The sequence below is a fragment of the Gambusia affinis genome, linkage group LG04 (genome assembly GCF_019740435.1).
Source record: "Gambusia affinis linkage group LG04, SWU_Gaff_1.0, whole genome shotgun sequence".
Taxonomy (NCBI): domain Eukaryota; kingdom Metazoa; phylum Chordata; class Actinopteri; order Cyprinodontiformes; family Poeciliidae; genus Gambusia; species Gambusia affinis.
This window is the reverse complement of record NC_057871.1, coordinates 627,103-639,938: the sequence shown is the minus strand read 5'-3', so window position 1 is coordinate 639,938 and position 12,836 is coordinate 627,103. Positions and strand designations below refer to the sequence as shown.

The following is a 12,836-nucleotide window of genomic DNA, read 5'->3' as shown; positions in this document are numbered from 1 at the left end:
GCGCAAGTCCATGTCACTCGACGTTTTCCCGTCGATCGTGCTGCAGCTTTCTACGGGACGCCGGTCCGCACTTTGGCAGGCCCCATTTAAATTTCTTCAGAAATTTTCTAGTAGATTATTTTCACTCCCCTCACATCAGGGAGAACAGCGCCCCCTACGGACCACCCGCCACCTGCGTGTGTGTGTGTGTGTGTGTGTCTCCCAGTCAGAGGAAGGTTAAGTAAACTGTGCAGGATAATAATTACAGGTTGAATCCAGCTGCTCCTCTTCCTCCAGCCGTCGGCCTCACATTCCTCCCTCACGGCTCCAGTCCTGTTGCTCAACCTGCCGCTTCTCCACAGCTGCAGGTCTCTGCTTGCTCATGACGTCGCATCAGCCTGGAGAAACAGAGCCGCTCCGTCAGGCTTCCTGCGAACAATCCTGCAATTATCTCAGGATTAACAGGGAGAATAATACTTTACATCTCAAACAAACCTTCGTCTGTCTGCAGAGGCCAGCGCTGCGCTCAGATGATCCACAGCAACGAAACACCAGCATCCACTTCATAAAAATTATGAGAAAGAAGGAGTTTTTCTAATTTCAAGAAATATTGTTCTATTTAGAAAAAATAAAGTAAGAATGATAATATTATCTCCAGTTAAAACATTTATATAATGCAATTCTGTGGTCCCACTCCACACCAGTTGGTGGCGGTAGTGTTTCGATTCCAATGTTTGCCAACTGACAACCATTAAAGAAGCGACCAGCACAAAGGAAGCAGTGAAACAGCGCCCTCTGGAGGAATAGTTTGGAATATTTCAGAACCCAAAGCGGCTCAGTCTACTTGCTGGTGGCCTTTGAGTTTTGCTCAGGGGAATCAGGGTAAATGTAAAAACACACCACACTTTTCAGATGTTTATTTCTAAAAACACAGATTTGTGTGTAGCGGTCCAGTTCTGGCCCGGTTCTGGTCCAACCCGGTAAAAACATTACAGTTTGTGGTTTTAAACAAGAACAAACCAGAAAAGTCTAAAGGCTGAAAAGTTTTACATCAGCAGTTTGTTTACCAACACAGATTCGGATCAGAACCAGCTGTCTGCCCGTCCGGATGTTCTGGTTCTGAGCGTTCGGATCATCAGAACCAGAAACCTGGAATGAAAACCTGCTGGTTCTGCTCACTGTCCTGGTTCTGCTGGCAGTTCTGCAACCAGAACCGAAGATCTGTAAAAAATAATCCAACTTTAACTCAGGGAACAAAATCACAAACGGGAATATTTAATTTTACTTCATTTTACAAAGTCAGAATAAAGCGACGTTTGGAGTTTTTACAATTTTACTGCCTGGATTTTTTTCTCTTTTATCTCAGGCAAAAATAAACATGAAATAAATAAAGAGCGTTGAAACATTAGTTGTGAATAGTTGCCTTATAAATAAAGTGAATTAAAAGTGAATAAATGTTTTTGTATCTTCAGTTATTTTTAGGTTGAAAAGTCATAATTTAAACTTTAACACAGAAAAAGTTTCCATCAGTGTAACCAGGTTCTGGTTCTGGTTCTGGTTCTGGTTCAGGAGTGAGCGCCTCCTTCAGGCTCAACTTTGGCACAAAGGAGGAGAAACAAAACGAGCAGCAGACAGAAACGTGCAAAAGTTTTGGGACAGAACTGAACTGGTGAGGACAGAGGAGAAAGAAACGGGACCAGAACCCATGAAGCGGTTCTGGAGGTTCTGGAGGTCTGTCACAGATCTGGACAGGACCAGGGAGACACTGCATCCGTCCCGGACTCCATCTTGGCTCATCTTCAAAACTTCCTGTGGATCTGCAGCGTCACTTCCTGAGTTTGGACCTTAAAGTCGGACGATGAAAAAAGTTAAAATAAATAAACAGGAGGTGGCGCCGCCGTCCTCCGAGGTGGCGCCGCCGTCCTCCCCGTCCTCAGCGTTTGTGGACGTCTTCGTGTCTCAGGATCTTGTAGAGGACCCAGTAGAAGATGTTGAAGAAGAGGAAGGCCAGAGGGAATCCGGCTCTCGACACCGTGTCGATCTTCTTGGCCCGGTCGATGAACAGCTTCCTCATCTCCTCCGTGCTCCTTCCTCCTCCAGGTGCATTCTGGGAGATGCTGACGGCTCCCACGGCGTTGTTGGCGTTGACTTTGGTGTCCTTGGTGCTGCTGGGAGTGGAGGTCACTGCGGACGCCGGCCGCCTCTCCTGAACCTCCACTTCCTGTGGGAAATACCAAGACGACGAGGTCAAAGGTTACACCGGTCAAGAGACAAACACTTTGTTTAAAGTCGTATCGACGCTCTACGCTCTTCAGGAAGTAGCATCTGGAGCGCAGACTGATGGAGGTCAAACTGACCCACTTACTCACTTTCTTCTTCTACTACTCTCCAGTTTACATGACTTGTTGCTACTGCGATTAACATTTCGTTCTCTTTCAGGGTTCTTCTTCTTAAAGGGGAGATTTTCCTCTCCACTGTCGCCCCCTGCTGGTCATCAGGAGTAAATGCTGCAAGGCAACGACTCGACACTCTGCTGGTTTAATCAGGTAGAAACTTTTAAACCAGTTAACAGAAATAAACTGAAAACCAGAATGTTTGATCAGTAGAGGGGTATGTAAACTTCTGATTTGGATTTGTCTCGATATAATTAGATTAACCCTGACTGATCTGAAAAATGAGACATTTTGATGTTAAAAGTGGATTTTCTGACTTTCTAAAGTCCGAAATCTGAGATGTGGAGGAACCGGTTCTTTTCCTGGATCAGAACTTCCTGGGTCCAGACTCGTTCTGATCCAGGTTTTAGATGAAATGTCAGATTTTATCATCTCAGGAAACTTCTGGGATTTTCTGACAGATTTAAGAGTTTTATCACTTTATAATTTCTGGTCTGAACTTTGACCCCATTTGCTCTCAGGAGCAATAAAGCAGTGGCATCAGTTCCCAGAGACTGTCAGGTTTTAAAGCCACGGGGTCAGAGGTCAAACAGATCCTGGGCTGGGCGTGCTGTGGTGGCGTAGGGGATAGTGTGACCCACGTTTGGAGGCCTTCAGTCCTCGACGCGGCCGCCGCGGGTTCGATTCCCGGACCCGGCGACATTTGTCTTCCTCTCTCCTTCCCCCTTTCCTGTCAGCCTGCTGTCATATAAAGGACACTAGAGCCACAGAAAGACCCGGTTCAGAAAGACCCGGTTCAGAAAACTCAGGAAGTCCAAAGGGAGGCGCGTACGGCGGCCCGGTTGGGTCATGATGGCGGCTTCGCCCTGAGGCTGCTGTTCATCCGGCTCTTTGATCCGTACAGCGGTTCTGGCCGGCCGGCACAGGGACTGGGCCGGCTCCTCCGGGTCGACGACGCTGTTCTACCGACCCACAGCGTGATGAACAGAACCGTCAGGGAGAAGACACGGACCGGACCGGACCGGACCGAGCCAGCATTCAGTCAGCCAATCACCGACAGAGTCTCTCAGGGTCCGATTCAAGGCCAGAGACAGAAACAAGCGGTTCCTTTGACTGGGCCACACAGTTTGACCTGGACCTTCGCAGACAGGAAGAGAACCCAAATGGACTGGAAGGCAGAACCAGAACCAAACAACATGCTGACCCGTTTATGTTCTGCACTAAAAGCTAAGAGACCGGCTCAATGAACGCTGGTCCGACCCGGATCGCTGAACGGGTCGATGGAGACTCAGATTACAGGAATAAAGTCAAAATATTAGAATAATAATAATATTTTATTTACGCAAAAATAATGAAACTGAGGAATGATGAGCATCTTGTGGAGTTCGGCTTCAGGATCAGTTTTATAAATACGGAAATATTTCATAAAGAGAGACGTGTCTGGTAGTCGGGTCGGTCCGATCCAAACATGCTCTACCGCCGCAGGATGAGCGACAGCTGGGGGTGACAAACCGGCCGGCAGCGTCTGGCCAGCAGGGGGCAGCGCTTGGTTTCCTACCTTGGTCTTGGTCTTGTGTTGGCGCCGGAAGCGCAGCAGCTCCTTGTGTTGCCTCGACACGAAGTTTACAGCTGCGTATTCCAGCAGCGCAGAGAAGACGAAGAGGAGACACACGGCCATCCAGATGTCAATGGCCTTTACGTAGGACACCTGGAGACACACCAACACACACTGCAGTTAGACACACCAACACACACTGCAGTTAGAGACACACCAACACACACTGCAGTTAGAGACACACCAACACACACTGCAGTTAGAGACACACCAACACACACTTCCCTCTTGCATTAAATTAACTAAAGTTTTAAAAGATGGATGGCCTGTTTACTCTTTTCATTGTAGTTTAAGGTTTATTTTTTCTTTAAACTAAGAAGACAAAGCTTGTTTTTAAAGCCACTATAATTGTATCACTCAAATTTATATAAAAAAAAAGATGCAGCTTCTTTTTAATAATTATTGTAATTACCGTATATCAGTAAAATTTTTCTAGAGTTATTTTTGTATTTCAATCAAACTTTATTAGTATAGCACATTTCAGCATCAAGGCATTTCAAAGTGCTTTACACAAAAACACAATGCAACATAGAATCAACAATCAAAACAGAACATCAAGTCAGGTTTCGTCAATAAATTTGCAATTGATTACGTTTCAAGTAAAACTCTAAACAAGTGGGTTTTTAGTTGAGATTTAAAGGAAGTCAGTGTTTCAGCTGTTTTACAGTTTTCTGGAAGTTTGTTCCAGATTTGTGGTGCATAGATGCTGAATGCTGCTTCTCCTCGTTTGGTTCTGGTTCTGGGGATGCAGAGCAGAACCAGAACCAGAACCTGAGAGGTTCTGGAAGGTTGATACAACAGCAGCAAATCTTTAATGTATTGTGGTGCTAAACCATTCAGTGATTTATAAACTAACAACAGTATTTTAAAGTCTATTCTTTGAGCTACAGGGAGCCAGTGGAGAGACTTTAAAACTGGTGTTATGTGCTCTATCTTCCTGGTTTTAGTCAGACCTCCAGCAGCAGCATTCTGGATCAGCTGCAGCTGTTTGATTGATTTGTTGAACAGGCCTGTGAAGACGCTGTTACAATAATCAATACGACTGAAGATAAACGCACGGATGAGTTTCTCTAGATCTGGCTGAGACATTAGTCCTTTAATCCTGGAAATGTTCTTCAGGTGATAGAAGGCCGACTTTGTAACTGTCTTTATGTGGCTCTGAAAGTTCAGGTCAGAGTCCATCGCTACTCCCAGGTTTCGGCCTGATCGCTGGTTTTTAGTTGTAATAACTGAAGCTGTGCACTGACTCTAGATCTATAACTCTAGATCTATAACTCTAGATCGTTCCTCTTTAGGTCCAAAAATAATAACTTCAGTTTTGTTTTTGTTCAGCTGGAGAAAGTTTTGGCACATCCACACATTTATCTGTTCTAAGCATCTGTTCAGTGATTGGATGGGGCCAAAGGTCACCTGGTGACATCATAATGTAGAGCTGTGTATCATCTGCATAGTTATGGTAGCTGATATTATTTCCTGTTATAACCTGAGCCAGAGGGAGCATATAGATATTGAATAAGAGGGTCCTAGGATTGAACCTTGGGGTACCCCACATGTGACCTTTGACCTCTTTGATGAGAAGTTTCCAATTGAAACAAAGAAATCCCTGATCTTTATGTACGATTCAAACCAGTTAATCTCTGGACCGGAGAGTCCGACCCAACTCTCCAGTCCATTCAGTAATATGTCCTGGTCAACACTGAGGTCCAACAGAACCAGAACCAGCACCGTGGTTCTCCCACAGTCTGTATTTATATGGATGTCATTGAACACTTTGACTAGGCCAGTCTCTGTGCTGTGGTAACCATGGAAACCAGATTGGAAGGAGTCAAAGCAGTTGGTTATTGTTAGGAAACTATTTAACTGTTTAAACAACTTTTTCAATAACTTTACTGATGAATGGGAGGTCAGAGGTCAGAGGTCGGCCTGTAATTCTGCAGTAGTGATTTGTCTAGATTGTTATTTTTTATCAGTGGGTTGATTACTGCTGTTTTAAAAGCCTGATGAGAAACGATGAGTTACTATTTGGATCAGATCAATAGCAACAACAGGCAGAACTTTCTTAAAGAAATGTTCTAGAGCAGGGGTGTCAAAGTCAAATGGACGGAGGGCCAAATTAAAAATTTAGCTACAAGCCGAGGGCCGGACTGATCGAATGTTCATTGAGATTTTTTTAAATGACGCATTTGGTCTAGTGCAGCGGACCGGCCCAAGCCGAGAAGGGGTGCTGTGAGGATCGCGAAGTTGTGAGGATCGAACGGGGTGCATCTCGCATTTTTTCAGACGGGGTGCCGGCTTGCTGCGGGCCGGTTCTAATAATAAATCAAAATCATCCCAGGGGCCGTAGAAAATCTTCTCGCGGGCCTTGACTCTGACATATGTGTTCTAGAGTTATAGATCTAGAACATCCAGACAGCAGGAACTGGAGCTTAATTGACTTATAATTTCCTCTAGGGTTTTATAATTAAGTAGTTGAAATTGGGTCATTTTTCCTGTATTTGTTTTGTTTGGGTTCAGTGTTGGTTCTGACTTTATAGTGGATGTGCAGATTAATCCTCTGATATTTTTAATTTTCTCTGAAAAGAAACTGGAAAACTAGTTGCAGGCGGCAATAGACTGAAATTCAGGTGGTAACGTGATAGGAGGGTTTGTGAGCCTGTCAACTGTTGCTAATAAAACTGGAGCATTGATAATGTTTATGACATCTGCAAAGAAAGCCTGTCTTGCATGTTTGAGTGTTAAATGATAGTAACGTAGATTTTCTTTATAGATGTCATAATGAACGTGAAGTTGAGTTTTACTTCGTTCTGCCCTACGGCAGAGTTGTCTTGCAGATCTAACTGTGATCAAAGTTTGTGTTTTCTAAATTACTAAAATTCTATTCATTTTTCTTGTTTTATTAGTTTTTGTTTTAAAAAAGAGAAAAAGCTGCAGCAACGGATTCAGTTCATCCTGCAGTGCAAACTGCTGTTCAGGGAACATGAGGAACCTCCGAACCGCTCTGAGGCCGGAGTTATGCAACAGAAACACCAGGTGTCTCAGGTCCAAGAGAGGAGCGACGGGAAAATCCTCCACTGGAGAAACGAAGGAAAAGGAGCAACTTTCACTTTCTGAACGGTTCTGGAGGTCCGGCCCGGTGGACCGTCAGAACCAGAGGAGTCAGAACTTTCTGCTTCTTCAGTTTCAGACTATGATGACTCCACTCCGCCATCTGATGGCCAGGAAGCGGCTGTACAGGAAGCAGGAAGCTAATGGTTCTGGTTCCTTTTGGACCAGCAGTTCAGACTAATAAATCCTGGCTCAGATATTTACATACACCTGGGCTGAATCCATGGATGGAGGTCGGTCCAAAGATCCGACACATCCAGACATTCAGGTAGAACATCAGAACCTGAGTAGAACCAGTACCGACCTTGGGCAACGAGGTTCTGGAGCCGGAACTCTGCGTCGTCATGGTGAGCACGGTGGTGATGCCGAGCGCCACGCGGGCCGGCGCGGCGTCCATGTTGATCCAGAAGGAAACCCAGGAGAGGATGACAATGAGAAGAGACGGGATGTACATCTGGATCAGGTAGTAACCCATCTGCCGCTCCAGGTGGAACCGGACCTCGATGCAGGTGAACCTACCTGCAATGCAGCGGACAGTTACCATGGTTACACTCCAGATTATAGCATTAAAATCGGGATAGAAATGCTTCAGTAAGAGATTCTGGAGGCAAACAGAAGTGAACATGAGATAATGGGTCCGGTGCAAATGGTTCTGATAAATCTGCTTCCATGACTGTGGGGCGCCATTTCTAAAGTTACACAATAAAAAATTAACTGCAGTTTTTGGATTATTTAACCTGTTATAGGAAAATGGGGCTCATTTTTCCAAGTCATATTTTCACCGTTTACTCATTAAAAATGTCAAGTTCAAGCTAAATATTTATTTTCCAGCTAAACATTTAACTTTGAAATTAAATGTTTAGGTTGGTAGCTAAATAGTTAGTTTGCTAATTAAATATTCAGGTTGCTAACTCTAGGTAGCTTGCCAGCTAAATATTTAGATTGCTAGCTGTATTGGTGATTGTTTGCCAAACCAAACATCCAATAAAAGTTCCTTCAGCCACTAAGAGGCACTGGGGTCAAAATTCTTCACGCAGGAGAAAGAAGTTCAATGTCCAAACTTGTTGACTGTCTTGGTTGCTTTTATTTTCCTTTTCAGCAAACAATTACATTGTTCAAACTTTCCTTTGTTCTCCTATCTACTTGTCTTGCTCTGGTAAAGACCATAGGACCCAAACCCAAATGCCTGCTGGTCCTTTACCAGGCCCCTATACTTATAGAAAGTGGACTGACCCACATGACTTCCTGTCTGACTCAAAGAATAAGTAAGAAAAATAAGAAAACAAAAGATAAATAGAATCAACAATTATTAACCTGCAAATAAATGTTGTAAATAATATAAAAATATGCATTTAAGAATTAACTAACAAAATTCAAAGAAATAAAGAATAAATAGCTCCAACAATAGGTAAATATTAAAGTCCCAGCTAAATATTTAGCTAATATGCAAGTTAGTTTGCTGATAAGCAGAAGTGGACTATAAAAATAAAAGCCAGATTTTGTGGACCTCTATTTAAACTGGCTGAATCTCTTTAGTCGACTCGTCACTCAGGTAATGTTTTATTTTTACCATCGTTTCTTTTCGTCTGGATATTTTCAATGCGTTAGCTGAACAGTTAGCCGCTGCAGCAACATCTGTCCCTGCGGTCGAGCCAGAACTGTTACGCTGCAGCGGCTATCAAAGTTTGGCATCCTGTTTATTCATTTAGTTCAGTTAAATATTTCGTTTGGAACGGTGACATTCATAAATGAATTAATAATATGATGGAAATATGACTTTAACATCTATTTTTCTCTTATAAGAGGATAAATAAATCAAATTATTTATTGCTGTTAATGTTTTATTGTGTAACTTTAAAAACAGTTCCCCACCAGTCCAATGAGATTCTGGGATTCTGTTAACTTTGTGAGCGTGTAGCTACGGGTCTGGAACAAACGGGATGAAACCGTTTGTGACGGAACCAGAACCGCCTGCTGCTTTCTGCCTGAACTGAGCTGATGGTTCTGCTGGATCTCCTCCCATGGTCGTCTTGCTAACCGCAGAACCAAACCGCCGCTGACAACGTGTGGGGCCGGAGGTCACAGACACCTCGTCCACACCGGCCCGATCCCTGGGTTCTGATCGGATCTGATAAAATCATCATTCTGGGCACCAGGAAACCGCTTTTCCTCACAGCCAGCGGCACCAACAGAACGGATAGAACCTGGCAGCTGGCTGGTTCTGACACCGGTGGCCCGGCAGTGTGTGTGTGTGGAGCCTTGCATTTGATACACTGTAAGGACCATCTTACTAACACATGCCATGCTGTTTTTGGGTTGTCCAAAATGCGGCCTGAGGGCCAATTGCAGTCCTTGGAACAATTTTGCATGGCCCGCATCACAATTCAAGAACTGCTTAAATTCGGATTGCCAGGTGGTTTAATGCAGGCAAATTTTTAAAAACGATGTTGGAGGAAACATTTTCACTGATGCCAGGCCTTTTGCAATAACAATTGAACATCTTACAAGGGAAAATACGTTTTACAACACAAGATATTCATCCGGGTTTCTGCTTTGAATTTGACCTACTTTAACAGTAAAAGAGACTAGAAAACATCCAGTGACTTTAGCAACCTGAATACTTAAGTAGAAAATTATTTATTTAGCAAGGTAACTAAAGTTAGCCATTTTGCTTGGTAAAGTGAGAGGCATATCTTGTTCATGTTGCTAAAAATACACAGTAAAAATTATCAACCTGAAAAAAATTAGGATATGGTTTGTTGTTATTGTTTTTAATCTGACAAACCTGTGAGATGCTTTATATGGTTTTAATTTACAATGATTTACAGAACTTTTGTCTACATAAATTTCATTAAAATGTTGAACTTGACAAAAAATTTGGGACAACACTGGGTTATGAGTAGTGTGTAAATTAAATTTAGGCTATTTTCAGGTTGTAGGAATAAATGGAAGTCAACTGAAATGGAAGTCCCCACAAGTGATGATGAAACCAATGGTCCAGAGTCTTACTGTAAACCAGTGAGTGTGTGTGTGTGTGTGTGTGTGCGTGTGTGTGTACCGGTGTTGTAGTGCTTGGTGCAGTATCTCAGGTCCGACTCGTCCTTCAGGATGAACTGCGGCAGCGTGAGGCCATCTGCAACCTGGACTGGCCCGTTTTCCTGCCACTCGAAAATCAGGTCGTTCATCGTGTAGCCGACTGGAAAAGGCAAAAGAAGCGGGTCAAATTCGGACCAGAAATCCCGGTTCTGTCTCAATCTGCAGGTCAGAACCACCTCTTCAAGTGTCCAAATGAACTTTTGTTCTTGCTTTTTTCTGTTGGGTTCTGCAGTCTCTAAAGAAAGACCCTCTGAAAGCAAAAACTACGCCAACAGAAAATTTTGAAAAGCTCAACAAAAGTCAAGAGACAAGGGGCGTGGCTAAATGTGGAGATGAGGTCAAGAAGAGCTGTGGGAAAGGCATATTGCCAACTTAGCAACGTCGATGCTAATTTAGCAACTCTTTGTTCAAAAGAACAACAACTCTCGCAACTTGTTTAAAAATTGCTGTTACCAATTCTAGCCATGTTGGCTAGTCCAGTTCCGGACTCGCCACCAGGGGGCGTGTTTGAGTGAGATGGTTTTACACCGGAACATGGTGCTGAGTGATGTAGACATCTACCAAACTTGATGTTGAGATGATAAAAACGTTGAACGGCAGTACCAACATTTAGCCCAGAGAGGGCAGCACTGAGACGAACATGTCACTTTGCACAGAAACACAAAGATAAAACCTTTAAGGACCACCTTGAAAACCAGTTGATTGGTGGTTTAGTCCCACTTTAAAACCTCCAGAATGATTCCGTCCTCCAGGTTTAAAGATTTTTTCTTTCTCATGAGGAAGTGAGAACGAAGTTCAACCTGAAATGAAACTTCTGTTGCTCTGGTTCTGTTGGACCTGCTGCGTGGGCTTCCAGGAGCCGGCTGGTGGTTCTGGTTCTGCTCCAGAGCCATGCATTAAGGATGTACATGATTCTGGTTCTGAAGGTTGATCCAAAAGGGAACAGGAAGTTTGTGCAGAGATGAAAGCGAACAGCAGGAAGCGCCTGCAGCTCCTAAAAGCGGCGCCGTCCTTCACTTCACATGATCTTAAAACCCAAACGCCTGCGGAGGAAACCGGGTCAGAACAAGTTCTGCAGGTTCTACCAACCATGTTAACACTTTAAAAATAAACTTGATTCTAATTAGAGTAACCTGTGATGTCATCATCATCATCATCATCATCATCATCATCAGCGCCTGAAGAACAGCGCTAGGACCTGCTGGTTCTGGTTCGACCCAGTGTGTTCCAGACTGAACTGCAGACAGACAGACTGTCTGAGCCTGACTGGGATGAAAACAGATTATCTTAATAAAAAATAAACGTTTCTAAATAAGAGCACAAGTTAATGAGGGATCCAATGCGGATCCGACACGGCCCGGTTCTGCTTCCACAACGGTTCCAGACGTTCCGCTGACCCTGTTGGACTGATGAAGCTTCAGTTCTGTTATGAATAAACTGAATTTATTCTTGCAGTTCTGACTTCAGCACCAACAGGACGGGTTCTGGTCTTTCATGCTGAAACGGCTTTATTGAGTGAACTGAGACTCGGGGGTTGCTGGTTCGAACCCCGCTGACTGCGGCTGATCAGCGTAGCTTTGGAGTCCTCTGGGCTTGAAAAATCTCTATAATGTTAATTCTTCAGTTGTTTTGTTCTTTTTGCTCCATGTGTAACATAAAGAAACCCGAATAACATCTGAACTTTACAGGAAGAAAATAAGAAAATTATGTTTCTGTCACATCATAACTGGATGGAAAAGTGAAGAATTTCCCAATCCATGCAAACCAAAGACCAATTAATTTCCAACTTTTTTCATGTATTTTCCAGACTCTTCCAGGTTTTTCCAGAACCTTCCCGGTTTTTCCAGGCTAGCTCCAACCGCCACTCAGACTCGCCGCCTGGAGCCTCAGGGAGGTCTGCAGCATTTCCACGTTCAGAACCAGAACTTAATGTAGTGAATGACGAAACGCAGCGGCGGCGCAGCGCGCTCCTGACCACAGAGGCGGTTTAATTGGACTCACAGCTCTCCAGCTGCATGATGCAGGTCTGAACATCCATGGGGAAGTTCTTCAGGTCCATGGGACACGACAGCGTCAGCGTCAGTCTGCAGGCAAGAAGGAGAAAACGGGTTAAATTAGATGAAACCGATTCATCCGGACTGAGGGTCGACGTTTTGGAAGACACATTTTCTAAATCTGATTACATCTTTCTCTCTGCTCTGAGTCAAACCAACCAAACCCTTTGAGCAACCTGTTCCCCTCCTGGCCTGTGGGGGCGCTGCACCAAGAACCTCTGAAGACACTGAGAGCAACTTCCTTCTTCACCAGATGGAAACAAGATGGACGCGTCAGATTTTAGCGGTTGGAGGATTTGGCTTTAGTCTTTGTCTAAAGACCAGGAGACATTTCTCCTGCTAGCACTAGGCTAGCACGTTAGCTTTGGTTGTATTTACCCAGAATGCCCTGCTCTGCAGTCCACTTCCTGCTTTTGGAGCGGTCTCTGGTCCACTTGGTGTTCACATTCAAGCCGAATCCAAACCAAGGTCAAAGGTCGATTAGCATTCACACTGCACCAACCGGACCGAACTTTGACTAGACAGATGGACTGGAGTTGGATTAAAGTGGACTGAACAGAACCGGTGGGAATGGTGCAGCATAAAGTTCGGCGC

At 44.1% G+C, this 12,836-nt stretch overlaps 1 protein-coding gene across 3 annotated transcripts in view; it reads right to left on the bottom strand.

The window, feature by feature from the left end:
* Window positions 1-1,613: 1,613 nt before the first annotated feature.
* glra3 (glycine receptor, alpha 3) overlaps window positions 1,614-12,836 on the bottom strand; it is a 35,547-nt gene continuing 24,324 nt past the window's right edge. For all 3 annotated transcript variants that reach the window (XM_044113024.1, XM_044113023.1, XM_044113025.1), the window contains exons 5-9: window positions 12,190-12,272; window positions 10,151-10,288; window positions 7,397-7,611; window positions 3,931-4,080; window positions 1,614-2,200 (exon numbers count right to left, since the gene is read on the bottom strand). In XM_044113024.1, coding sequence (XP_043968959.1) covers window positions 1,913-2,200; window positions 3,931-4,080; window positions 7,397-7,611; window positions 10,151-10,288; window positions 12,190-12,272 — 874 coding nt within the window. In that variant the 3' untranslated portion in view covers window positions 1,614-1,912. The remainder of the gene's footprint in view (window positions 2,201-3,930; window positions 4,081-7,396; window positions 7,612-10,150; window positions 10,289-12,189; window positions 12,273-12,836) is intronic.